General features: G+C 55.3%; 1 protein-coding gene across 5 annotated transcripts in view; it reads left to right on the top strand.

The window, feature by feature from the left end:
* Positions 1-26,364, top strand: part of Glt1d1 (glycosyltransferase 1 domain containing 1) — a 74,101-nt gene extending 47,737 nt beyond the window's left edge. For 3 of the 5 annotated variants that reach the window (XM_046445968.2, XM_046445967.2, XM_058579760.1), the window contains exons 9-12: positions 7,398-7,441; positions 8,833-8,953; positions 11,876-11,974; positions 24,566-26,364. In XM_046445968.2, coding sequence (XP_046301924.1) covers positions 7,398-7,441; positions 8,833-8,953; positions 11,876-11,974; positions 24,566-24,727 — 426 coding nt within the window. In that variant the 3' untranslated portion in view covers positions 24,728-26,364. The remainder of the gene's footprint in view (positions 1-7,397; positions 7,442-8,832; positions 8,954-11,875; positions 11,975-24,565) is intronic. The other 2 variants (XM_046445969.2, XM_058579761.1) reach the window with 2 other exon arrangements.
* Positions 26,365-27,079: the final 715 nt, after the last annotated feature.

The following is a 27,079-nucleotide window of genomic DNA, read 5'->3' as shown; positions in this document are numbered from 1 at the left end:
TGTTGCCCGGAGCTCTCCTGGGCCTTGCCAGCTTCTTCTGCGATGGCAGGTGACACCGAATCTTCCAGGTCTGACTCTGGTTGCAGAAAGGTAGTGTCTCTGGGCCATCCAGCAGAATCCAGGCTCTGTCCTGCCTCCTGAAACATCTTTCTCACATCTCAGATGGACAGCCGACAGCCCCGCAGACCTGTGTACCACCTCACAGAGGGCACAGAGACCAAGGCAGCTGAGGCCCCGTAGTTATGACCCTCCAGCCACCTGTGTCCTTCCTGATGCTCTCTGTCCTTAGACGTTTCTTTCTGGTACTGGGGATTGAAACCAGGGATGCACTACCACTGAGCCACTGTCCTTTTTATTTGAGGACAGTGCCTTGCTAAGCTGCCCGGGTCAGCCTTGCACTTGAGATCCTCCTGCCTCAGCCTGCCAAGTCGCTGAGGTTACAGGTGTGTGCCACCATGCCTGGCTTGTCTTTAAGACTTAGCATGTTTTTTTGGATCCTTTGGCAATTCAGATGGACTTGAGCCTCCCCATTTTGTCTATGTTTTAGCCGTGGCCAATGGTAATACCGCAGACACTCGACCACCAGCTGTCTGTGGCAGGGCCCATTTGTGGAAAACCCTATTTGGCCTTCCATGGTGTAATCACTTTCATGGTGCTCAGTCCCAAGTTTCCAAGCTGATGTCACTGAAGGGAGCCTTGAGAGGAGATGGGATGGGCACCAGCAGCTGTCACCAGCAGGCAGAGCCGCCCCAACACATGCTATGTGGCAATGTCCTACACACACAACACACACACACACACACACACACACACACACGGGACTCACCTGCCACACGCACACACTGGAATGGAAAGCAGGTCAGCTAAACAACATTTACTTCTTGTGGTTCCTGCACTCTGATAGTTTAAAGAAACTTTTGGGGTCCTAGGTTCTGGCCTAGCAAGCACCCTGCTGTCAGGTACACCCCAGGTGCACTAGACCTGCTTAGAAATGGGCCCAGGGGCCTTGGCAACCGTGCCAAAGCTTCCAGAACAGGCCCTTCCACGTCCCTTTACAAAGTGCTGTTTCCACCTCAAATTTGCTTTCACGATTTGCTGTGTGGTCTGCGTGACTTGAGCCATGCGGTGTGGCAGGTGTCTATTTGTGCCAGACCCCACTGGACATTGCCTGTGTGAAGGCACACTTGCTGCTTCCTTGTGAGACTCCCCCTGGCTCACCTGGCTCCCGAAGGACCCTCTCAGGTGCACTCCCTTGAGCTCTCAGCTCCAACCCACCCCCTGTCGCTGCAGAACTCTGAATCCTCCAAGTCAGGCCTTCAGTTTGACATCATGTCTGGATCCAGAGTGAGGGAGATGGACATCATCTTACACTTGAGTTTGGACACATACTATAGCATCAGGGGCCCACATGCTCATGATCTGGAGGCTGACAGAGAAGGGGCAAGATGTCAATTCTAGGGACGCCTTAAATTCTTAGTTTAGTGACTGGTCTTCACAGATGGGACCTCTGAAGCGCACAGTTATCTGGGGCAGCTGAGGTGGTGCACCCTCATTCTTCTCTGGTCCGCGTGCTTCTTCGTCAGCGGTGGCGCTCAGTGAGGGAGGAGATCTTAAGACATGAGCTAGGCTCTTGGCGGGCCTCACCCTCCCAGGTCACGTCCAGTGCCTCTGTGCAGAAGCACATCAACTTGGTTAGACCCTGTGTCACAAAGAGGAGCCCAGCCTGTTAGGGGATGACTTCCGTGACCCGGGGTCCTGTCTGTCCTTATGCAGAGCCCATGTGAGCCGACCCCCTTGAAGAAATTGTACAGCTCACTCATATGGCTTCGCCACGGGCACCAGAAATGAGCTGCCTCTTGCCCAAGGTCAGCAAAAGGGATTGTGAGAATACAGGAGCTTGTTAAGGAGCACTGGGGTGCTGAGGAACTGGCTTGGGTGTAGGCAGTAACCCCCAAATCGGAGGGGCGCGGCGTCTGGTGGAAAAGAGCCTGGCTCAAGGCTGCACCCGGGACACTGCTCCACCTGCTTCCTGCTCTCCAGGGTTCAGGGTCCAGGAAGAGGGAATCAGAATGTCCCAGCTCTGGCCACACAGCCTGCCCGGTGGAAGGAGAGGATCAGCACCCGATGCTCCTCCCACCAGACCCTCTCCATTGGGAAGAGGCGAGGAAGAATGCTGAGGCGGCCAGGCACCGGCCAGAGGGGCGGCAGGGACATGGAGCAGCGGAAGCAAAAGGAAAGAAACTCCCACGTGTGCACAGGTGTCTGTTCTCATCAAGAATCAAAGACAAGGACTGGGTACTTTTCTAGGTCAACTAGGGCATCTGTGGCACTAGCTCTCCTGCAGCCGCCACCTCCAGGGGCATGCCCACCACATGGAGGCCCAGAGGAGGCTGGGGGAGGCTGGGTTTCTTTGTGTGCTTCCTGGTCCTGTGCTGTTGTGACCACGTCCCCATCCCGGTCTACGGCTCTCTCTGTAGGTCTAGGGTTCTATGTCATTAACATCTACAGCTATGTTGGGGGCTCGCCCAGGAGTGAGTGCCTGTTCCAGGCCCCTGACATATCCCAATGGGCGGGATGGACCTGTTGCCCGTCTGCCTGCAGCCCACACTAGTTGGGAGAGACCTAAGCAGGCAGGACCAGCTGCAGGAAGCTCACCGAGGGCAGTCTGGGGCTGGAGCCTGTTCCCTGGGCCTCTCACCCACCTTTCCTGTGGCAGCCCAGAGGCAGTCACCCGGGCTCCACGGCGCGCGTTTGAATATCGTCACTCAGTCTGTCGTTGGCTTTTATCTACTCGACCAGCTCTTCTTACAAAATTGCAACCTGAGTGTTTCTTGATTGCTTTAAAAAAATCACCAATGCCATGTATTTTATTTTTTAGAGCTTTCTTACATAGGTTTATTTCTGTGGATTTCTTAGCAAGAGCTCTCCGGAAAGCTGGGTCTTAGTGTCATATCAGCTGATGCATGAGCCGCTGCTACCTCTAGGGGAGTGCTCCTCCGTGGTGAGCACTATGGCCAGTAGAGGGTCACAGGCACGTCAAAGCACCCGGAGCCTGGGGGCTCGTGACTTAACCGCCCTGTGCCTCCGTCTCCCTGTCTACAAGGCGAGGATGACCAGGACAGCAATATCTGCTCTCCATCTGCTGTGAGGTCCCAGTGAGGGAGACTGGGGCAGCGGCTGGCGCATGGCGATCAAGTCCAAGCCAGTTGGTGCCCACGTTCCCTTTCTGCCTTGGGGGCCGAGGTGCTGCTCTGGATGCAGGATGTTCTGAGCTCGGCTTGGGTTTCCCATTAACGCGCCTTTGATCTCAGTTCACCCGTTTCCGCAGAGTGTGCGGCTCCGGCTCGCAGGGGCACCTTGTGTGGGTGCGTTCCTGGGCTCTTTGATGAGGAGTGCAGGGAGCACACTTGGTCTGGGCATGACAGCTTAATGACTTTCCACAATAACTTCTCATATCAAAAATTATTTCCCTGAAGCCCGGGAGCTGAAACAATATATTTTTGCTAGGAAATAAACAAACTTGGAAGAAGGAAATGAGAATTTTCTCTGCTGCTTGCAACAATTTGCCTTTAAAAATTTCATAACATGTGCTTTCATTAAATAAAAATATCCACCCTTCCTTTCCTTTTTATCTTGTGTTTTGTTCCACTTGGCTTCCCTAAGAGATTTGAAAATGAACTGATGTGGAAGATAAACCCAGAAAAACTCAATGCAGTTTGTAGCTTCATCTTCAGCGATGTTGTTAGACCTTCAGCGAAATTCTAGTTAAAGCACCAGGTACTTGGAGGCCGTACAAGCCTGGAGTTGTTTCCTTGACAAATCATTTTTCCCTGAATGTGTGATCTTGAGAGCCGAAGCATGCTAGTAAAATTAAAAAGAAGGATTTCTAGCTAAAAGTCATCACAAGTAAAATATGAATGTGAAAGTTAGTCTGTGGGCCAGGAGGGCGTTCATAGGTGGTTTGCTGTGTCTCTGCTGGAGGCTGGGGTCACGGTGTCCTCATCTGAACAAAGGAAGCAGGATAGGTGCTGGACAGTAGGGCGAGCTGGGGCTGGTTCACCTGGAGGATGTCCCCAGGCACAGAGGGTGTGCGGACACTGCATGGCCTGGGGAGGGCCAGGGGGCTCCAGGGGAAGGGAAGGAGCCCCAGCCTGGCAGTGACAGGAGGACGGGGACCTGCCTTAGAGAGGTGGTGCAGGCTGTGCTTCGGAGACTGAGTAGGTCACGGGCACAGGGGTGATGTTGCTGGGGAGATTGGGACTTAGATGGGTACAGAGGGCGAACTGTGGGTGAGTAGGGAGGTGTTCCTGGGACCACATGAGTTTTCTATGAACTGTTTGATGAAGCACTTGGAGCAGAAGCCGGAGAGGCAAGAGACGCAGGAGAGCTTGGTTTTAAGGATCCAGGCGTCAGAGTCACTGCCTGAATTTGCATACTGGCCCAGTGTCCTTCCAGCAGCTGTGTGATCCTGGTGAGGTTACATTACCTCTCTGAGCATTAGTGTCCTCATGTGTAGAAAGGGACAATGATAGCGGGATTATGGCAAGGACTGAGTTAATGTGTGTGGCGGGCTCAGCACGGGGCTCAGCCCAGGTCTGGCACCGAGTGAGAGGCAGAGCATGGACTCTAACACGTACAGTGGCGGAAAACACCAAGTTGCTCATGAGTTTTTCTAGGAATAATGTCAAATTTCTTCTGCATCCTTACGCATCCACCCCTGAGGGAGGCCGGCACAGTGGTTCCCAGTGGTGTGGTGCTCGGCCAGGGCTGCCCAGGCCCCAGCACACTGTTCACCCTCCAGGGAGAAGCTGGAGGACTTGCTGGGGAGCTCTGGCCACTGTACTGCTCATGGCTCCTGTGAGCTCCTATGCTCATGTGACACCAGGATATGATGCAGGGCTGTGTGAGCAGGGCCATGTAGGATGGGCTGCATGCCCCTTGCACAGCTAGGGTGGCTCTGTTCAGGTCCTCTCCCAAGGACTGCAGGAAAGGGAAGTAGCCAGCCCCCTGCCCATTTCCCTCCTGACCACACTCTTTAGAGACCTGCTATGTCACTGTGAGCTTCCTGACACTGATTAGTGTCGAGTCCAACACGTAGGGACACCAGGGGTGTCAATAAACCTAACGCTACTTACCCTTGTGGGGAGCCCGGCAGCCCAGAGTGGTTCAGTGGAATGCCTGGGGTCCAGCGCACACACGAAGCATTTTCTTACCAGAGGATAGTGCACGCACAATTCTAGGAAGCAGCATGGTGTCAGCCAGAGGGACAGCCTCCAGTCTTCAGAGCTGTCTGGCTTGCCATTCCCCACTCCCACTGGAGGTGTAAATGAGAACAGGACTTGGTTCTGCCGACTCCCAGCGCCTCCAAGCCCTAGGCAGACGCGGACACTGCGTGCTCTGCTCACACCCTCGTCGGCCTGTGATCTGAGGCCATGTAAGGATTCTGTGACAGGTTTGCATAAACTTAAGATGTTTTCAGTTATTTTAAAGTCGTGCTGTTTACCACTCGTGGAGGGATGGTCGGGCAAGATGGCAGCCTCCAGGTGGGTTGGGAAGAGCTTGTGGTTAGGTGGGGCAGATGTGGTGAGGAAGGACGTCCTGTTGCCTCATGCGAGTGGGCTGATGGGGGAGGAGGGCCCTCTGGCAGCTACACTGAGCCTACCCACCCACACAGCTCATCGCACACAGCATCACGGGGGTTCTGGTCAGGAATGGGGTGCTGGCTCCCTTGGCACAGTGATCCCTTGGCCACCCCAGTGGTTTCCTTTCCTCTGTAGTCCCAGGTGCTCGGGGGTCCCATCCCTGGGAAGGACACTTTTTGATTTAGCTTATACACATGCTCCTTGACTTACACTGGGGCTCCTCCCTGCAAACCGTCGTAAGTGGGAAATATCATTATGTCAAAAGTGCGCCAAGTCGACCTGCTCCGTGGCCAGCCCTGACTGTGCTCAGAGCCTTTGCCTTGGGCCACACTGGGCAGGTCACTTAGCACAAAGCCTCGTTGCAGAAAGTCCTGCTCACTCATGTGGTGTCTTAAACACTGTCCTGGAGGTGGTCACATGGGTGCTTGCGTCCTTCCCAACCTAGAGAATCCAAGTGGAGCCCTGGTGAGCCTGCACGCCTGTGCAGTGTTGTCTCAGTAGTGTGGCCTGACACACTCATGCTTGCTGTTCTCAGAAGGGCTTGGATGAGCAGCGGTGGGCTCTGCGCTCTTCAGAGGTAGGTGCAGGTCCGAACAGGGACAGCATTGTAAGGCCGAGTGCTCAGTAACCCTGGCCACAGCTGGTGCTCTCGTGTCACAGATGAGGAAACAGAGGTTCAGAGAAGCTCGTGAACAATGCCTCTGCATGCTTATGCAGTGCTGAAAGCCCAGGTCCTGCCTTCAAGGAGTGAAAGTTATGGGGATAGTGTATCAGCTTGAAAATACTGCCACTCGTTTTGGCCTTGATTTAACAAACATATCAGTCTCCAGGGACATGCTGGGACAAGCACAGCTGTCCCAAAGGACATCTTCCAGACAGATGGAAAAAGGAATTAAACCCAAACTGGAGGATATTAGGTTGTGACTAATTGCAAAGTTTGCACTTGGCTTTTTAAGTTTTCCAGATGGCATTTACATGCCATAAAGCACGACCATTTTAGAGCGTGCAGTCCGGTGGCTTCTAGTATATCCACACAGCTGTGCACCCTATCCCCATTCCAGGTTGTTTTCTCCACCCCAAGAGGACGTTCTGTGTCCACTAACTAGTCACCTTCTCTTCCCTCCCCTGACTTGGTGCCTCGGCACCCCCTGGTTACCAGCCTGCTCCCCGCCTCTGCAGATGCGCTTGCGCAGGGCGTCTCACACAGTGGGCCCACACCCTGGGGGCCTTTCCCGTCTGGCTAGTGTATGTTTCCAGGCTTCCCTGGCCACAGCCCAGACCAGCCGTCCCTTCTGACTGGCACTCCCTTGTGCAGGTAAACACGTGGTGATCATTCATTCCTCAGTGGATGGACATGTCCTTGCCTTTAAGACTGTATTTCCAGAGGGCTCCCGGACCCCCTGGATGCCCTGCCCTAGGCCTGCTCAGGGTGTCCTCTTTCTGCAGAAGTTGAGGACAGTCTTCACGTGCACCGGTAGCAAACAGCCTCACTGCAGGGCTTGGGGTGCCACTGCTGCTCCTCCCAGGACCTCAGGTCACCCGGGGGCTCCCATGCCTGCCCAGGGGTCTGCCTCCTGCAGGAGATGCCCCCCTCCTCTCCTGGGGTCCCTTCTGCCACTGTTTTTACTGCTTCATCGCCAGACTCAGGACATAGTTTCCTTTATTGTTTTCCTTTCAGGATAGTGGAGTCTGGCTGTGTTGCCACCACCTGATTCTCTGGGACCGGCACTCATTGGTCTGGCTCTCTCTTTTTAGGTTGACCCCGTGTTCACCAGGGAAGTGAAAGCCAGGGTGAAGAGGTAAGGGAGGGGAAGAGACGCTTTGCATGAGGGGCCCAAGTGGCCAGTGAAAGGCACAGTTCTCTCCCCCGCAGTCCCAGGAGCTGCGCCAAGCACCTTGCTGCTGTCACGCCTTTTAATCCTCCCACGATCCTATGAGATCCTGTTTTTGGCCCCCTTGTCCAGGCAAGGAAACTGATAGGTCAAGAACCTAAGACGTTCATCTTACTTATCTTCAGGGAATGGCCAGGGAGACCCCTTGAGAATCACATTGGCAAAACTTGAAAAGAGTTTGGAGGAATGCAGGGAAACTGCCCCGTCTCACGCCCGGAGGATGAGGTGGCAACTGCTCCGGCCTCCTGGAGAGCGGATGTCCAAGTGCCTCTTAGACATTGCACTTGTCTGCCAGGGACGAGACCCGGCTCCCTGGGCTCAGCAAGCTGAGGCTTAGAGGCTCACCAAGACAACCTGACAGTGGCTGGTCGGAGAATGAAGTGGGGACCTGGCTGAGACCTCAGGGCCTTTGCTCTCCTGTCTCTGTGCTGACAGTGTGGCTGAGGCTCCCACCTCTCAGGTGACCAGGTGGCCACAGGACTGCACCCTCTGTGTCCTGCAGTTCAGTGGGAAGGCAGAAAAGGGCAAAGGCCAGAGGGACCTGTCTCCTGGTTATGTCACCCCCTGTGGCGGGATTTCCCTCCAGCCCCAGAGCCCCAGCCTCTCTCCCTGGCCTCCCTGGCCCCCCGACAGCAAAGAGGTCCGCGGTGCTGCTCCTCATCCCCAGCAGAGCAGGGACGTGTCTGCCTCTCATGAGGCAGATGCCCTGGGGGACGGCACGGTGCGGAAGGGGAGAGAGAAGCTTCAAGATGGTGGTTGTGGGGTGACAACCCACATGTGAGGTTGGGGGTGACAATTGGTCAGAAAACAGAACAGCCAGACCAAGACGACAAGCTGTGTGTCTCTTTCACTACATCTCTCTTTTAATATTCCCACTTATGATCTTTTATATACAATTATTTAATTATCTTGTAGTATTTAATTATCTTTTAATATTTCTGCTATTTATTGCTATTCATTTTGCCCTCACTAGTGTTCATAAAGTCATTTGGGGAAAGGTTGAATTATTAGAGAGGTGTTGTTTTCCTGGTCCTACCCAGGAAAGGGCAAAAGCTGTCTGACTCTCTGTGTTTGAGAGCATGTATCTCCCTAGTGAAGCTGGTCCCAAATGGAAGCCCGAGTTTCAGTCCCTTTGTCACCTGGGTGTGGCCCACTGTGCCTCCTCACCCTAGGGTGGCCTTCCCTTTCCAAAGCCTCCACGAGCACCTCCAGCGTTGACCCACATGTCCCTCCTTGGGGGCCGTGGCCAGCAGCCCCTCCTGGGCCAGCTGGATGCAGCCCCTCCTGCTCTGTTTCAGGGCCGCCGGGGTCCGGCTGATGGGGGAGATGCAGCGGGAGGACCTGCATGCGGCCTTGAGGAACTGCTTCGCTCTGGTGAACAGCTCTGTCTCTGAGGGCATGTCGGCCGCCATTCTGGAGGTAACCGTGTGAGGGGGCTCAGCGTGGGCTGAGACAGTCTCTCCGTCCCCCACTTGTGACGGTGATGTCTTTGTCAGTAACACTCCCCAAGCTGAAAGAGCAAAGCAGCATGACCTGCGGAGTTTAAAGCCCCCATGCAGTTCAATCTGGGCCTCCAAAATGTCACCCCATTGCCCACGGCCACCGCCCTCACCAAGTGCAGAGACAAATAGGTTCGGCCTTTGTTGTCCCCCGACCCTCTGGGTCGCTTCCCAGGAAGACCACGGAGCTGTTCGCAAGCAGCTTGTTTCATGCCACCTCTCCTCTGGTTGCGCTGTCCTGAGCAGAAGAGTTGCACCCTGTCCCTGCAGGGGAGGGGACCGTGGTGCGGTGGACGTGGGTTGGCTCTGTCCTCTGTCTAGTGTTGGGGACACTCCATGGCCACGTGTGCATCTCCAGCACAGCTCTGCTGGCAGCAGCCAGACCTGTCTGTGTTTGCAGGGCTGAGACCACCCAAGTAGGGCTCTGCTCAGGGAGTCCTGGTGGTCTCTGCTGGGCAGTGCGTGCGCTGTGAGAGGGCATCAGTCTGGTGTCTACTTCGTAACCTGACCCCCTAAAGCATCCCTTGTCACTGGAGAGCTTTCTGGGAAAGGGAATGTGATCAGAGTGGCTTAACTGCTTCACTCTGAGTCCCCAAGATGGCTCTGGCACACGCCCACCGCACGGGCTTTCCCTTCTCTGGTGCCGAGTCTGGTTCCCTACATCCAGGGACCGTGCAGGGTGCGCTCCTGTGTGATCCCGCAGCTGGCCACAGTCTTAGTGTCCTGTCTATAGTGCACGTGCTTTGGCCTGCACCAAACTTACTGACAAAAGGTACGATTTTTAAAGTTAGGGTTTCAGACAACATGGTAAAGTAGGACAAGAAAATACTCTCCCTAAATTTAAGAAATGATTAGAGTTAATGTTTTCTTCTAATCTGACATCATTTGGGAAGAAACACTCGGGAGCCAGTAGAAGCTAAACGCCGAGGCCAGAATTCGGCACTGGGAGGCTTTGAGAGCACAGAGTGAGAACCTGCAGTGGCTTCTCTCCCACAAGGTGTCCACGCCCAGGTCTGTGCTTGCCGATCACACCAGCTCCACTGGGCTCTCAGCCACAGCATGGGAACATCACCGTCCACCCTTCCTTTTAGCTCTGAATATGTACATTCTTAGAATGCACCCTTACGGCTGCTGAGTCGCTCCTTTGTATGGAAATACACACTTTTTTCAACTTCTTAAGAAAAGGTAAAGCGGAGCCGGGGAATGATTTTATAACTAGCACACACAGCACTTCATCGCAGATGAATTGCTGTCAAACCTCATTTACTTCAAAGGAAAGGCAGCTGTTGGCAATTCTGCCTGCCTTAAAATGTTGATGTTGTGTTCCTTTTGAAAAGTCCAAAATAACCTTTGGACGAAGGGTTCTGAATGGAACTGATTGTGGAGGCTGAATAGGGGTGCGCTTCATTAGGGGCAATTCAAGTAGCCCAGCGGCTCATCACCGAGTGGGCATGTTACATCTGAAGGAAGTGATCTTTGACCTGTCAGAATCTGCTCGCTTCCCCATGGAAGCATGTGAGAGTGCCACTTGCTAAAGCACATTCTCCCCAACAGTGGGCTGGGTGCATGGCAGTAGGGTGAATAGTCCTGAAACCATAGCTACTTCCAAGTTTGAGCTGCGTCCAGTCCTGAGTTCTGCGTAGAATTGCGTTAAAAGAACACCAAGAACCATTTTCTATCCTTGTCTTCCTAATTCACACACCGCTCCTTCTCTGTGTCTGCCCCCTTCTCTCTCTCTCTCTCTCTCTACTGTCCAGCACAGTTTGCCACCTGGGAGGAGGGAGGGAGGCTCAGTTCCACAGCCAGAGGCAGCAAGAGCTCAACCCCTGACCTTGAGCCTGTAGGCCCTAGTGAGGGAAGACCCCTCAGCAACGTCTCCAAGACAACCGTGGCTGTGGCAGTTTGACTGACAGGTCTCAAAGTGCGCATGTTCGTGTGTACATGTGTGGCAGGATTATGCCCTGCCCACTTTGGAAAGTGACAGGTCTCCTGAGTGGTCACAGCTAGGAGTACGTAACTGGGGTGCAGGGCGCTGTGGGAAGAGGAGTATTTTTCAAGGCACTGGACTGGATAGTTCTTGCATCAAAGCATTACACCCCAAATGCCCCTGCATCCCCAGGAGAGGCTCTGGCAGCCCAGTGATGTAAGATCCGACATACTGAGCATGTGTCAGTGGTGTGCTCAGACCAAGCCATGATCATTGGCTCAGTGCAGCGTGTCGAGGGACCGGAGCTGCCCACAAGCTCAGCAAGCCATCCATCCACACGGGTGCCACATCTGCCCCTCTGCACTTGAGCTTCCTTTGTTCCCAGGCAGCCCCGGCTACTGGGTTTCCTAGGATTGGCCCTGAAGTATAGGTAGTCTCTCTGCAAGTGGCAGCCATACTGCTGAAAGAGGTGATGGCGGCAGAGGGTTTCAGAAGGGCTGATGTGAAGCCTCCATCCACCTGTGAGGTGGTAGAGCTCTGGGGAAACTAGACCCAGGTGGGTTCAGAGGCAAAGAGGTGTTGGGCGTGTCTGACACAACTCACGTGTTTGTCCAGTCGAGTCCATGACATCAGGACTGAGCCGTTTACTGTCCCTAACTCCTAGCTGGCTCTGTGACATTGGAATAGTGATTTGTCAAATGTGATTATGACAGTGTGCCATTTCCCAGGGCTTCTGAACACAGCAGGCAGCTAAAGTTTAGATGTAGTTTGAAAGTGCAGGCTGCAGTGGGGTGTTGTTTTGGCAGGCAGGTCCGCACTGTGCCCATGGCCAGTGGCTTGGCTAACCTAAGAAGTTACTCTCCCTCAACCGCCCAACTCTCAAGATGTGCCCTGTGTCTCCTCCTGTCTCCCCAGGCGATGGATCTGGAGGTCCCTGTGTTGGCCAGGAACATCCCTGGAAATGCCGCCCTGGTGAAGCATGGAGTCACTGGGCTGCTGTTCGCTGATCCCCAGGTAAAGCCATTGCCTTGCGTCAATCAGCTCTGCACAATTTCCATGCACGTTTGTGGAGAGTGGCTCTTGATTCCGTGTCTGCGGGAGCTCGGTGTCCCTGGCATGGTCAGGAGGGGCCCTGTGTGCAACGTGGCTTCTCCTGTTTCCACCAGAGCAGCTGCAGGGACGTGACTGGAGGGAATAAGGGAGGCTCAAGCAGTGGGCCCACTGGGTTCCATTTCTGGCTCAGCCACCAAGCGGCTAGACTGGGCTTGTGCTGGCCAGCTCACTCTCAGCGCTCCTGGTTTCTGTGGTACTGAGCTGGGCACTCTTCAGGCACCTTGTACTGGTGGAGCCCCATGGCTTTCAGAAGGTGGCTGGGTGCCCTCACTTATAGTCCCTTGAAACAAAGGTAAATGCAGGCAGGATGTTTACATGCTTGCTCAAAAACACGTATGCAGGGTGCTTACACATGTGATCACACACACGTATGCACCGGAAAACAAAGCCAAGCCGTGCAGTCGACGGAGGGCACAGTGGGATGTCCTGTGACTGCTGGGGTGCAGGCATGTCCCATCACCCGGGAGGTGTGTGAGGGCATTGCCAGGGTCAAGTGCTGCTGCTGGGTCTGCAGGTAAGCTCTGGGGTGTCGCCTGCCCGCAGACCCTGGGTTCATGTGCAGGCCTTGGACTCTGGCCTTGGAGACTCAAGTCTCCAAGAACCACTTTCTCTTTGGGAGCAGTGAAGCGGAGGACAACGCCTGCCTCTTAGAGTTGTGGCAGGGCCCAGGGAGGTGACACACAGGGCCTGGCGCAGGGTCAGAGCCTGGCAGGCTTGGCCATGGGGGGGGAGGGAGGGCTTTGCCGTCTGGGGGGAAATGGATGCAAGCTTCGTTCTTTATGTCTGAGCTTTTTAAAAACCAGGTGCTGCTCCTGACTGTCAAAGCATGTGCTAGTTTCAGAAAAACAGGAAGTTGTTCTAGAAGTGACAATAACTTAAGGAAATTCGTTTTTCCAAGTGTCCTGTCACAGGGTCTGGTCACAGATAGCTGTCCCTTTCCTTAATACCAGCTCTTGTCCCCAGGTCCCACTTCTTGCCTCCAGCCTGTAGGGTCACAGGCTCCAGCACAAACCGACAGCCAATGAATTTCAGGGCTAAAGGGCTGCAGGGCCAGGAGCCCTCTGGTGCCTAGCAGAGGGGACACTTTGGCTGTGTTCGAGGCGGGGGACACAGCAGGTGGGGGGTCCTGGCCTGCCTGACAGGCACGAGTGTGCTGGGCTCCTCCCTTTCAGTGGTAACAACTAGGGGCCGGTCAGGGATGGAGTGTGGCCTGTGCTCGCCTGTTCACGCCACAGACACAGGCTTGCTGCTTTTGACCGCAGCCCAGTTCTCCCGAAACCAGCTGAGGCCCAGCACTGCACGCTGGCAAAGTGACCACCCCCATCTTTCAAAATAACAGTGCCCAGTTCCTCTATAGTGCCACTTTAAAAGCTCTTAAGTGGAAGCCGGGTAGAGGAGAGGCAGGAGGCAGTGGCCCTGGAGAGGGTGGGCCTTGTGAGGGCTGCTGGTGACCTTGTGAGTGCTTTGTATATATAGTTATAAATATATATAATTTGTATAATATAAATAGTAACATACAGCCATACATGCTCTTTAGACTCTTGCTAAATCTAGAGTTACAGGTTCCGCTTTAGCTTTTATGCCTTCATCAAGAATATAAAGGAGACTCACCTCTAAGTGCCTGTCTAGAAGTCAGAGCAGGAGTTGGGAGGGACTGGGAGGGCCAGGGCCTGTGAGAGCTCATGGAGAGGAGCCCTGGGCAGCCTCTAGGAGCCAGGAGCAGCTCCCAGTCGACAGCCAGCAAGAGCAAGCTTGTCCGTCCCACAGCCAGGAGCTGCACCCTGCCGACAGCCTGTGGGCTCGAGGGCCCACTCCTCCAGGGATGGAGCCAACTCCTTGGTTTCAGTCCCATGAGGCCAAGAGCGGAGGGTCGCTCGCTCAGCCACGGCTGCACCTTGACCTTCAGAAACCTCGAGGCCACAAGTGTATGTCATGTGAAGCCCTCCTTGGCATCATCTTGTCCCGCTGTGCTGGAGAAGGGGCCCAGGAGGCAGGCCTGGGAACAGCGTGTGTCACACCAGGGCAGGAGGCTACAAGCAAGGAAGAATGTGGTCCTGCCTACAGGGCTGGACACCAAGAAAGGATGGTGACTGTGTGGGACCCCAGAAAGAGCTTCAGGGAAGAACAAGGGCCTCCCTAGAGGTGAGGGAGATCACTGGGGGCACTAAGAGGCCCTGTTGGAGACAAGCCACACATTTCCTTTCCCCTGAAGCCCATCTGGACCCTCGCTTGCTCTAGGAACTGCCGGAGATCTGTGTGGGGAGGGGAGTTGACTATCTAAAGCTGAGAGGTGCAGATGGAGGATATCCTTTCCCGGGGTGCCCTTAGGTGTCTTGCTGCCCTTGGAGAACATCCACACATTTGGTGGTGGTCAGCAAGCTACCCTGGGCAGCCCTGCCTGCCACTCTGCCCTCCAGGGCCTCCCCTGCTCTCCCTTCTGCAGCCCCCAGGGCTCCTTCTGCACCTGCACGGTGGGGGAAGGTGCCCCTTCAGGGTGTTCTGGGTCTGCCTCTCCAGGCCGGCACCAGCGCAGGACCTGGCACACAGTGTGTTAACAGTGACCTGTTCCAGCCAGAACCCAAGAGCCCCCCTGGGTGGCCGCTATTGGCATGAAGATAAAGGGAATCAGGAAGGAGGGAAGTGGGCTTTGGGCGCTCCAGAGAAACTAAAAAAAATTTAAAACAATTGATGGTTAGACAAAATCAAGTGTGGCAAGAATAGAATGGTCTCTATTTTACACCCCTCACCCCTGGAAAACTTCAGTATGAGCTAAGCCATCCAAACCTATTCAACATCGATTTTCCATTACTGCAACAATCCTGTGATTTTGCCTTTTAAAAGAAAAGAGTTGCGCTATTTCCCTGTGTTTTTTTTTTTAAATAGCTTCAAAATTAAAATCCATTTGACATTTAATAGAGACTGTGAATCCATATTCTCTGGGCCAGAACCTAGATGGGTAGCTCAAGCTTATTTTACAGGGATATTCTGTTTGTGTTTTAGACAAGAGTAGAAAAACTGGGGATAGTCATGAAGCAGAGACTGACGTTCATGGAGTACGTGCCTGCCGTGTCCCAGCCACTGTCCTTACTGCTCTCTGTGATGTGAGATTTTAGTAGAGATAATTTCTTTTTCCTTTAAACAGTAATGGCGTTGACAGTCAGTGGCTCAGTGTTTGGAAAACGTGAGGCATGTTGGACAGATAGCCTCAAACTCTCCACCAGGCTGAGCCGGCCTCAGGTCTGGAGTTTCCTGCTTGAGATCTGAATGATCCCTGAAGCCCTTTTTATCCTGTGCTTGTCTCCTCGTCTGGAAGATGGAGACTATGACCCGTCTTGCAGGGATAACAGGAAACACATACTGTGGAGGCTCATCCTTTCCTTGAGGGGAACCACAGGGGCCAGAGGCCATCTTCTGCAGCACAGTTGAGCCTGGTGCTGAGCAGCAGGGGACATGGCCAGCCTGTGCTCAGGGCAGTCAGAACATCTAGGCTGTGTTCTATGAGAGGCAGGCGCCAGCCCGAGAATGTCCCATGTCACGTTCATATTACAGTGTCCCTGGGGGACTGGGTGGAGGTCAGCCAACATTACATAACATAGGACTTCCTTCTTGCGTCTGTTAATTCTTAAGCTAACATGTAATTCTCAGAAGTTAAATGCTGCGCTGATAAGGAGGCACCCTTCCAGTGCCTGGACCTGATGGGACCTCATCAGGGTAAAACCTGGATGTGGTAGCCTCCCAGATGTGGACGGCATCTCCACTGAAACCCAAAAGGAAGCTACGGACAACGTGGCCCACGCTGGAAGTTAATCCAAAATGCATTTGCATGGATTTGCAAATCCAGTGGCCATATTGCTTCTTGGGTAAACCCAGCAAGCTTGAGAGTGGAAAGGACAGCTGGACTAGACCCTCAGGTGGGGAGCCTGCCTGGAGTGTGCAATCAGGTGCTGGGCCAGTGGAGTGAGTGGTCCCGACCAGTGGACAAGAGGGCAGCCAAGGACACCAGTCACGTTTTTATAGTAGCCATATTTAAGAAAAAATAAAGAAATAGAAGAATTCTATTTTCGTAATACACTTGATTTAACTCAGCCTATTTGAACTTGCATCATCTCAGCTAGAAGTGACATCAACACTATTAGTACCCGCGTTCTTTGTTCCTACTAAGCCTCTGCAGTGCTGTGCATGCTTGGCACTCCAGCACAGCTCAATTTGGAGATTAGGTTCTTATTGAAAACTTGGTCTGCATCTAGCTCGGGAGGATCTATACCTAAAAAATAGATTTGCCTCTCCAGGTTGTTCAAAATGCATAAAATTTTTGAGTAATTGAATAAGTACAGGTTTAAAATTTTAAATCTGTTAAAAATAATGAGGAAGAGTGCCCTTCCTCCGGCACACAGGCCACCTCCCAGGTGTTCAGAGGCCCTGGCCAGTGATGAGCCGCAGCTGCAGTGTCGCACAGAGGGGCTTCAGGACTGGCTGGGCAGGGGCCGCAGCTGGCCTTCCTGTGTACTGGCCCCTTGCCAGCATGCTGCCTTGTCTTCACAACAGCCAGAGAGGGCAAGTCCCGAGCCCTGGGCCACTGTCTTAGAGCCGCCCGCCCAGCCCAACCCCCAGGAGTCTGATTCCAGAGCCGCACTCGGCCACCTGGAGCAGCCACCGTCCCTACCCTGCCTGCCCTCTGCGGCTCGGCCTCAGTCTCTCCCTTTCCTTCTGCCTCTTCCTGAGTCCATTCCTCAGTCTCTTCCTCGGTTTCTCTGTATCGCCCTGCCTCCTCCTAACCCCCATCACGCGCTTCTCTCTCTGTCTCTCTCTCCCCTGTTCTCTGCCTCCCTCCTCCTCCCCTCTCCTTTGGGTAGGAGGGGTGGCACTTTTCCACCCAAGAGTCCTCAAAGCGGATCCTCTCACTGCTTGCTTGTCTTCATTCTCAGGAGAAGGGACTTGTCCTTTCTAAATCCCTGTCTTTTGCTTGTCCCTCTGATGGTCCTTGAGGCGAAACTGTAACAGGGCTGAGCCACCAGGTGGGGCTCTTGCCCCAGTGAAGGGAGGCTGCGCCCCACTGTGAGTTGAGCATGGGCCTGGCCCTGTGTGGCCAGTGCGAGGCCTGGAGCTGCATGTGGCCCTGGCCCTCTGGGTGGGGCAGGGGAACCCTGCTCCTCTGCAGTGCTCTTGACTTTGAGGGAGAGAGGAAGTGTGTTCCTCCCACTGAGGACACCTGGGGCCTCTGCCCCCTCCCCTCTCTGGGGCTGCAGGGCAGCTCCCCCAGCCTGACTGAGCCCCTGCTCTGAGCGTGGCCAGTGCATTCAGCTGGACCTATGACTTGGGGAGCAGCTGGGTGAGACCCAGAGTGACCCAAAAAGCTCCACAGGTCCCTCAGTAGCCCCCAAGCACACCCAGGCCAGCGGGACTCTCTCTTTCCACCTGCTGGAATCACAGCCCCATGAGCTGCCTGTGGACCAGCCCAGCAGGCTTGCCCTGACTCCTGGACCTCGGAAAGAAGCACCTCAACTGCTAGCACTTGAGGAAGTTGGGCAGGCGGCTTGAGAGGACGCCCCGGGCTGCAGCCAGGGTGATGCTGCTGGAGATTGTGGGGGCTGCCAGCAGCCCTGGGTACTGCCCAGGGCCTCCCACCCTCCACCTGCCTCTTTCCCTCTGGCCCCACTTCTTGCGGGTTTTGTCTCCAAAATAAAGTGGACTCTATCTCTCCAGTGCCCCCCCCCCACTCCAAGGCACTGCCCAGTCTGATCTGCCCAGTCTGAACTGGGCTTTTTCAGCAGCCTCCTCCATCCCAGCCCATCCAGGGTCCCCAGCGGCCGAAGGCCCTGTATCCACTGGGCTTTCCAGGGCACTGAGGAGGCAGTGGGCCTCCTAGATAGGCTCCCATATGGCTCTGCTTCTCCCTCCTCTGCCCAGGACCTCAGCTATAGTGCCCTGTGGTCCCCAAGCTGGCTCCCTCTTGGCTCGATTGCAGCGGGGCCCCACCCCGCTCCTCACGGTGCTGTGTTCACTCACCCAATGTGACCATTTGGGACTGTGCTCATGCTTCTCCCTGGGCCCCGCCTCCTGGCAGATCTGGGCTCCCGAGGGCAGGCCCTTGCTCACTGTCCCCAGGCGGGGATTCTGGCAGATCCTGTGCAGCTGTCCCAATGCCCAGGAGGAGGCGATGGCGCCTGGGTGTCAAAGCCACCCTGTGGGCAGCAGGACTGTTGCTGAGCTTGGTGGTGGCCACGTGGTGTGCACACAGATGCAGCTTAACTGCTTGCTTTTCAAAGGAGTGGATGGCAGCAGGCATTTTGCCCCTGGCCCCTGTTGGGTCTGGTCACCATGCCTGACCAGCTCTGTTTGAAGTTGCATTCTGATCACAGGCGCCTGTGCTAGATGAGGCCAGGACCCCGAGGGGACCTCACTGGTACTTAGACTGTCAGCAGAAATGCGGGGCTCTTCCTTCCTCGGCCCATCCCCTCCCTCCTCCTCCTCCCCTTCCTCCTCCTCCTAGTGGGTACCCTGCCCTCCTCCCCTCTCCTCCTTGGGAGCCAAGCCCCTCCTCAGAGCTGGGCTGGAAGAGCCGCCCCTCTTAGCTCTACAGAGGCCCAGCTGCTGTCCTCATTTCCCACCCACCAGCACACCTGAGGGTGTCACACGTAGCCTGTGGGCAGGTTCTCTGGAAGTCTGAGGCAGAGGGCGGCCAGACAGTGTGAGCAGACAGGTGAAGTAAGCTCATGACCATTAGGAGGCTCACAGAACGTTAGGGTGGCCATCGCGCCATGATACTCTGTGAGTGTGACCTGGGAGCACAGCTGGTGGCTATGTCAGGGAAAGTGAGAGTTCCTTGTGCTGTCCATCCATCGGAGGCTTTGTATACATTGCTGTGAGCAAGGCTGGTGGCCAGAAGCAGGATAGGGGCTGCGGGTGGCTCCGTGCTGGCCTGTGGGCTGTGACCATCTCCCTTGGCCTTACAGCAGGGAGACGCCCCTCAGGACCCTGCTGGGGCAAAGTGGCCACCACCCGCTTGGCCCAGCCCCTCTGCCTCTGTTCTTTCCCCTGCTACTCCCCAGGACTCCCACTGCAGGCCTCCCTCCCCTGCTTCGACCCTGCCGCCTTCTCTCCCTGTACTCCCTCACCCTCTTCTCTTCCCTCCCCACCTGTTCCCTTCCTGCCTGAGCACTCTGGAGCAGCACCAGGGACATCATGGCTGGCACATCTGGAGCGGGAGCGCGGGACAAGCATAGTGTACCCTCTGGCCCCTGGTTCCACCACTGAGCGGCAGAGGTTGGAGGGTGTTCCAGCTTCGTTTGACTTTAGCGCCTCTGGGGCTAGTGCTCACTAGCACGACTCTGGCCGAACTGGTGTGACCGTGTGTGGCCGCTGCTTCCAGGGACTGCCCATGCATCAGGTTCAGCAATTCAGACAGCTGTCCTGGGGCTGCCCTGGAGCCTGCTGGAGATGGAGCGGGAGAGGTGTGTACACACCACACCCTGCAGATGCCCACAGCTGCCTCCAGCACATGGTCACACAGGTGCAGGGCCCTGCAGTGGCTGGTTGTCATTACTAGGTTCTGGCTGGACACTCCCCCCACCCAAGGCCTGTGCTCTCGGTTAGAGAAGTGCTAAGAAGCTTGGCTACACTGAGGTAGACAGTGAGTGAAGCAGACTAGTCCTCTCCCCAGGGCTCCTTTCCTGCCTCCTCGCCTCCTCTCAGCAGCCAGGATCCTGCACATCCATCACTCCTGCTACTGCCCCATCCAGGCACCAGGGCTGTGTGATGCCCTGTCGGATACAAGCTCAGCATTGTCCCATGAAGGGCCTGAGCCCGGAAGTTTCCGGCTCAGTGTGAGCAGGCAGGGCCCACTGCAGCCTCCCCAGTGGTCAGGCATGGGGTCTGCAGTGGGAGAGTCACGGGGACGTCCTGGTGGGTCCAGAGCCTCCCACTTCTCAGACTCCACCCTGCAGTTGGGGCGAGAGGGACAGTGCATGCAGGGGCGGGCTGGCTTCTCCGACTCAGCCACCTACAAGGACCCTAGCAGCTGTTTTGATGTAACCATGATATGGGGGTCACCAAACATCAGCTGTCCCCAACCTGCCCATTACTGCTGCCCCCTGAGAGAAGACTGGGAGGCTTATGCTGAATCATCCAGGGGATGGCCACATGGAGTCCTTGTGGGAACGGCCCAGGCACTCTGACAGTTGGGAATCAGATGTGTTCTCTCCACTCCTGGTTGCTGTTAATGGTGGTCATTTGGTCAGTGCCATAAACGTGACCAAGAGGGTGGTGTTAGGTACAGGAAAAGTGGTTCAGGCAAAAACATGTCTCTCTCCTAGAGAGCCAATTCTTGGAGTCTCATCACATGCAGTTTCCAAAAACAAAGCTATTTTTATGGCCAAATAATTTTTGGGAAATAAGACAGATCATCTGCTGCCTGGGTGACTTGCTCAGGATCACTGGGGGTGGCTCTCAGCACAAGTGTTCAGGATCCCCCCTACCTGCCCAGTCAGAACATGGGGGCTGGGTTGGGGGGGCACAGAGCTTAGGAACCAAGGCCACTGACTAATCCTCTGATTACTCTGTGTGAAACCAGTCCTGTTTGTCCTCCCTGGATCCTGGTGAAGGCTGGGGGACGGGGCAGTGGACAGGGTTTGGTGAGGAATTTACCCACTAGCAGCCAAGGACTGCTCAGGAAGGTCAGGTTGTGCTGACCTTGGGTGGTTATTTCTGCATGGTTTCCAACCTGGCACTTGTGTTACCTGAGCCAGGGTTTGCACACCAGGGCTTGGTGTGGTCCGCACTTGGGTTTTATTGGGTCTGGTGTGTCTTTTAATTTGAATTACTTGCTGGATTTGACATGGGGTACTTTTCATAAATATCCAGAATTTAGACTTTTCTTGGCAAAAAGCCAGGGTAACCGGCCAGAAGCCAGGCCCATGTCCACTCAGCAGGTGGGTTGGCATGGCCCTCTTTACCTGTGTTCTTGGGGGCAGTTGGGTTCCCAGTGCTGATCTGGAACAGTGTCCACAGCTTTCTCTCTTCAGAGCTAGAATTTCCACGTTCAGTTTTGATTGTAATTGTTCCAGTTTGTGCACTTTGGCTGCTTATAGCCGATTTTTATAAGTGAATTTCAGGCGTGGTCATTATACAGCCTCTGGTCTCAGTAAGCACCTGTCAGTCAGTGAATCGGCTCTGGGGCGAGCTCCACGCTGGAGCTTCGGTGACTCACAGGAGTTGACCTCTCTATGCAGGTTTTCTGCTCCTGTGAAGTGCCTTGATCTATTCCATGAGGCATTCTGCATTAGAGCCCAGATGGGCAGCCAGCCTGATGTCTCGTGTCACCCGAGTCTGTCTCTGAGTGTCCCAGCCTGGCCTTCACAGTGTGGCCTCCTCCTCCAATGGGGAGACTGGCCAATCGGGGCAGCCTGAACGCACCAGAGGTAAGGGGCACAGTGTCCCCGGGGTCTTCTTAAAACCAGGCAGCATTTCCCAGAGGCAGGTGGGGACCTCTTAGCTCAGTGCCTGAATACGCTGTGTCTGCCCTGGGCAGACTGGACAGGATCACTGTAGGCTGATGGCTGCGGCTGCCTACTCTGCTCTGTCAGCTCCTGGGGCGGGCCTGGGCTCGCTGCTCAGGACGTCTTATCTCACAAAACCATTCCCAGGCTGCCTCCAGCCTGAGCCCCTGGCTGAGGTGGATTTGGTTTCTGATTGCAGGGCTGAGTTGGCCAGTCCCTTGCTGGCGGCTGGGTGGGGACTGCCCTCAGCTCTGAGAAGGGCTCAGGAAGCCCCTCCCCAGCTGGCGGAGGCAGGGCCCTTCCTGCTCAGCCCCGACCTTGGCCAGCATCTCTTGGTTGGAAGCAAGTCTTAGGCCCTACCATGTTCCAGTCACGGGGTGGGTCGTTTGGAGTCACCTGTGTCGTGTAGACCACAACAGCACAGTTGGGAGTTGGGGTCAGGGCTTCTCACCAGACCACATCACAGAGGCAGCATCTAACAGAACCTTGGTTATTTTCCTCTAAGAGGAAGGAGGGCTGATTGATTCTTGTGTAACTAAGAATTGCACAGCCTGGTGACTTAGGTCCCCCACACCTCATCATCTCATAGCCACATGATGAGCCACCTGGGCTGGACTCCATGGGTGGCTCTTGGCTGGTCTGGCCTGGGCCACTCGCCCAGGGACAGTCCTGAGCAGATGCCTGGGGCTGGATGGTCTAGGATGGCACCCCAATGCCTTCCTTGGTCTTTGGTGTTGGCCGTGGCCAGTATCTGTCCGTGGGGTGCTCACCCTCATGGTGCTCCCCAGGGAACCCCGAGGGTTCGGGTGGAGGCTGGATGTTTTCCCAAAGCCTTTCTTGGAGCTGGATGCATTGCTCCTGGCACTGTGGGTGGTACTGTGGGTGGCACTGTGGGTGGCACTGCGGGTGGCACTGCGGGTGGGCAGAGGTCCCCCGCCCACCTGTCTTCATGGGGAGGAGAAGCAGACCCTCAGTGGACACAAGGGACAGTCTGAGTCCAGTCTCTCACTGTCCACCGGTTGGGTCTGGAGGTGCCTCCTGCTGTCAGGGTGACACCTTTGGAATGGTTAACCCATCTTGGAGTAGGCAGGGCCACCCACGCTCAGCTGGCCTCCCCTGTCCCCAACCTCTCCCCTGCCTTCCCTCCTCCTCCAGGGCTTTATGAGGCCAATCCAGGATCTCTCCTGCTCTGGTAAAGTCGTCTTTCCAGGCTTGCTTGCTAAAAAAAAAAAAAAAAAAATTATTGCAACTTTGCCCTGGAAACTGTTGTTCGGATGCTGTTGTAAAGTGGCCTCACATTCTATAGCCATGATAAGCAGGGGGTGAGTTTCAGCCCAAGATAAATCAAAGCTACGAGCTGCATCCTAAGTGGTGTTCCAGCCATGGCAAAAGCCCCGTCCACTGCCTCAGACCACTGGGCAGGAAGGACTCCGTTGTGTTTTATTGTGAGGAGAATACCAATTTACCATAAAGCATCGACATCATACACAAGAATATGATTCTGCTCTCGTCTATACTGCTGTTTATTTGCTAGCTATCAGAGGCCTTCAACGTTTAAGTAACAATAATTTTGAGACTACGTGGACACTTATTTTAGAAGCAAGGCATTGAAGGTTCATCTCAGTCACTGTGGCCTCAGAGGGGTGAGGAGAGTGACTCGTTTAGTCTTCTTAGAGCCCTGCCCGGAGGCTCTGCCGTCCCCTCATCTGTAGGTGGGTACTGAGATGTGGAGGTGGCATATGGCATGTGGCATGTGGTGTCTCCTGGCTTGAGAGCTGTGCTGGTGATTTACATGCAAGTGTAATAAATAACAAGCCTTCCCCTCCTCTGCGGGGATCCTCTTTAACACCAGAGTAACCCTGACTGCAAGTCCTGAGGGTTTTGATAGGAAGGTTGGGCCACAGGAGCCCTCCCATCCCCACACAGGCCTGTGAGCTGCATGAGTGACAAGCCTGAGCATACGTGTGGCTTAAACCAAAGCAGACCTGGCCCCGCAGGATCCCCTGGGTTCTGCCTCTCCCTGCCTTCCTCATGCAGGCGGTGTGGCCCATCCTGTGTCCTGTGTCTCTTCACAGATGAGCCACAGTGTGGGGCTCAGAGAGGTGAACCAGCATGCCCAAGCCACACAGCAGGGAGAAGCTGTGCAGAATTTGAACCCAGATCTGGCCTTGAACCTTAGAGCTCCCTTGCACCAGGCGCCACTGACCCTTGGTGGGAAGACACTGTCTGAACCCAGGGAAGCCCCCCGGGCCTGGGACACAAGCAGGGCAGCAGCCTGGAGGTTCTGTGTCCAGTATGTGCAGCTCGGAGTCTGGGAAGGCCACATTTGTATGGCAGGCTGAGCTCAGGTGGGCATCACGGCTCCTGAGACCTCAGGGAGAGCAGCAGGTTTCTGTGGTTTGGGAAGAAAGGGATGAAGGATAGCCCATGCTCCAGCATTTCCCGGGACTCTCACCTTGGCACGGATGTGTGCATGCGTGTGTGTGTGCAGGTGGGTGCATAGGTGTATGTAGACGTGTGTCCCTGCACATGTTGCACACATGTGTGTAATATGTATGCAAGTGCATGTGTGCAGGCATTTTATACAGATAGGTGTCTACACATTTCTTCCTTTTTTGGGGGGGACTAGGGATTGAACCCAGAGGTGCTGGTGCTTAACCACTGAGCCACATGCCCAGCTCTTTTATTGTTTTATTTTCAGACGGGGTCTCACTGAGTTGTTCAGGGCCTCACTAAGTTGCTGAGGCTGGCTTTGAACTTGCAATCCTCCTGCCTCAGCCTCCCAGTCACTGGGATTACAGATGTGTGCCTCTGTGCCCAGCACACATTTTTTCCCTTAATCCAAATGCTTGGCGTTAACTCCTGTCCTTCCTGAAGGTCATTTTCTGCAGGGCGGGGTGGCAGGCGGGAGGGAGAACTGGAGCGAAAGCAGCGTGGGCACCTTCATGAAACCCCTTCACCATGGCTCCCTCCCTTCTTCCCCTTTCCTTTTCTGCAGGAATTTGTGCAGCTGGCGAAGAGACTCATCCGTGATCCTGCGCTGGAGAGAGAGATCGTGGCCCAGGGGCGGGCGCACGTGCAGAGGCACCACTCCTGGCAGGCGGAGAGGGAGACCTACCAGCACCTGGTGGGGAAACTGCAGGGGCCCCTGGAGGGCTGAGGGCCTGTGCCCGCCGTGCCCGCCATGCCCACCATACCCACCATACCTGCCACACACCTTTGTCCACACCTCAATCCGTGCCTCTGGCAGGCACCCAGTAGGCCAGGCCAGGGCCCATTGGCCCTCTCATGGACTTCCAGGGTCCCCAGTGACCCCACACCCAGGTGCGTCCACCTGGGTCAGCCACTGGAGGTGCATAGTGACTACCTCAGTGGCCAGGCGGGGGCTTCAGAAACTTGTCAAGAGAATTTGATCAGCAGCTTTGGGACTTTCTCGTGGATGGCAGAGGCTTCCTCTGAAGTGCTCACAGTACAGACCCCAGCCCCTCCTCTGAGTGACCTGTACTCATCCCGGCCCTCACAGGCCCATGGGGCCGGGCCGCAGCCACCCGCGGGTGAGCCCTGGAGAGCGCAGCCAGAGCTCACAGCCTGAACTTTCCACCCTTCAGAAATGGTGCAGGGGAAGGCAGACTGTGTTGCTAGAAGAGGCCCGGCTGCCCTCCAGGCCCTGCCCACCTCTGCTGCTGCCCACACATAGCCTGGGAAATATTTGGGTGGCCCTGAATTGGAGGCCTCTGTCCCTGGGTCCAGCTGGGGCCCTTCTTTGCCTCCCAGCATCAGGGAGCTGAGGCTGAGTGTCAGATGGGGTCAGGAACCTCCAGCCCACGGCAGGACCAGGACTGTAGGACAGCACAAGTGCACAGCAGGACCAGTCCAGTGGTCATCGTAATGGTGGCCTCCCTGGGTTGGCATAGCCTCTCTTGAAATAGTCTTCACTGACCTTCAGCTGCTGGGAAGACCAGCCTGGGAAGGCGTCCGCTGAGCATTGACATCATGGCCACCAAGTGGACATCCCTTACCATCAGCTGGGGGTGAACTGACCTGTTGCCCCTCAAGAGTCAGAAGCTGGCAGCGTGAGGAGAAGAGGACAGAGGATAGTGGCCGGGGTGCCCTCCTGGAAAGCGCTGGTGAGGAGACTGCCTGGGCTCTGGACAGAGGCAGAGAGGGGAGGGACCAACACTGCACTTCCCCAAGTTCCAGGGCACATCCCGGACGTCTTGCTGCTCACCACCGTGTTCTTGAGGACAGAAGAGCCAGCATCTTGTTTTCAGAAGGAGCAGCCTCCAGTCAGTGCCATTCCAATGTCCTGGGGTGGGCACCAGCCCACTCTGATTCCTCACAGTGCCATTTGGCCTTTCACCCTGCACCTGGGTCATGGAAGAGCCGCTCTCCAGGGAGGCGGTGGGCGGAGAGAACAGGGCTCTTGCTCCTCGGGCTCTGCATCAGCAGCTGGCCAAGCATCACCTGTTTCCCCTGGGCCCACATGGGTGCCAGGACACGCTTCCCCGCCTGGGCACAGGGAGAGGGAGGGAGACCAGGCCTGAGCCCTGAGTCTGGAGGGAGCAGTGCCACCCTAGGGGAAGGCACGGTTGGGGAAGGTCACTCAGCCACCACCCACACTGCTGCTATTTACCCAGTGCTGTTGGTCTCAAAGCGCAACTGTCCCCTCCCTGAGTGACCTGGAGGGGGCCTGGCCTCCACCAGCCATCACCACGGAGCTATGTCTTGCCCAGTGCATGGTGAGGAGGGGCAGGTTTTAAGTTAATAAAGTGTGTCACCATCTGCAGTACAAAAACAGCCACCGTTTATTCTTCCTGTGAGCACCTTTGGCAGGAACAGTTCCCCCCACCCCACCAATCCTCACCCCAACAGGAAGGACTGACACCCCGACATCTATAGAGGAGCTTGAAATGCAGCCAGGTGTTTGCACCACCGCGTGTCCATCAGCCTTCCTCCACTGTAATCAGTGCCGAGAGGAAAACTTTTTATAAAAAGAAAAATGTTTATTTCAGTCACAGTTTTGGAGGTCCTGGTCCAAGGTATGTGGAAGACCACTCTCCCTTGTACAGTTTGGGTACAATTTTGAGAACATCTGAATTCTCAGCAGGTATTTTGGCTTCAAGTGGTCATACCTCTGTGTTGGGTTCTGTAGTAATACTAGCACAGCTATGTAACCTTTTCCCATGGAAGGTTCCTGATGGCTAAACCTGCCTCCCCTGCCATGTATCTGCAGCTCCCTACAAGGCAGGGACAGCGTCTTGCTTTGCCCTTAGGCCCTGGGCTGTCTAATGTGTAATTCATAGAATCCTATTGGCTCCCAGGTCTGAAGGCTGCAAGTCCAAGGAGCTGCCACTGTCACTTGTGGTGGAAGGGCACAGCAGGGAGGGTGGGGGAGAGGGAGCTGAACTGGGCCTTTTTTGGGCTTACTTCTGATAATGACCCCACTCCCTCAATGGGGGCATTAGCCAATTCATGAGGGGGTGGCCCCATGACCAAGCATCTCTGGTTAGGC

Source organism: Marmota monax, unplaced genomic scaffold (genome assembly GCF_021218885.2).
Source record: "Marmota monax isolate L192 unplaced genomic scaffold, Marmota_monax_Labrador192_F-V1.1 WCK01_AAM20220418_F8-fsc00200, whole genome shotgun sequence".
NCBI lineage: Eukaryota > Metazoa > Chordata > Mammalia > Rodentia > Sciuridae > Marmota > Marmota monax.
The sequence above is the reverse complement of the archived record's forward strand: the minus strand, read 5'-3'. Positions and strand labels throughout refer to the sequence as shown.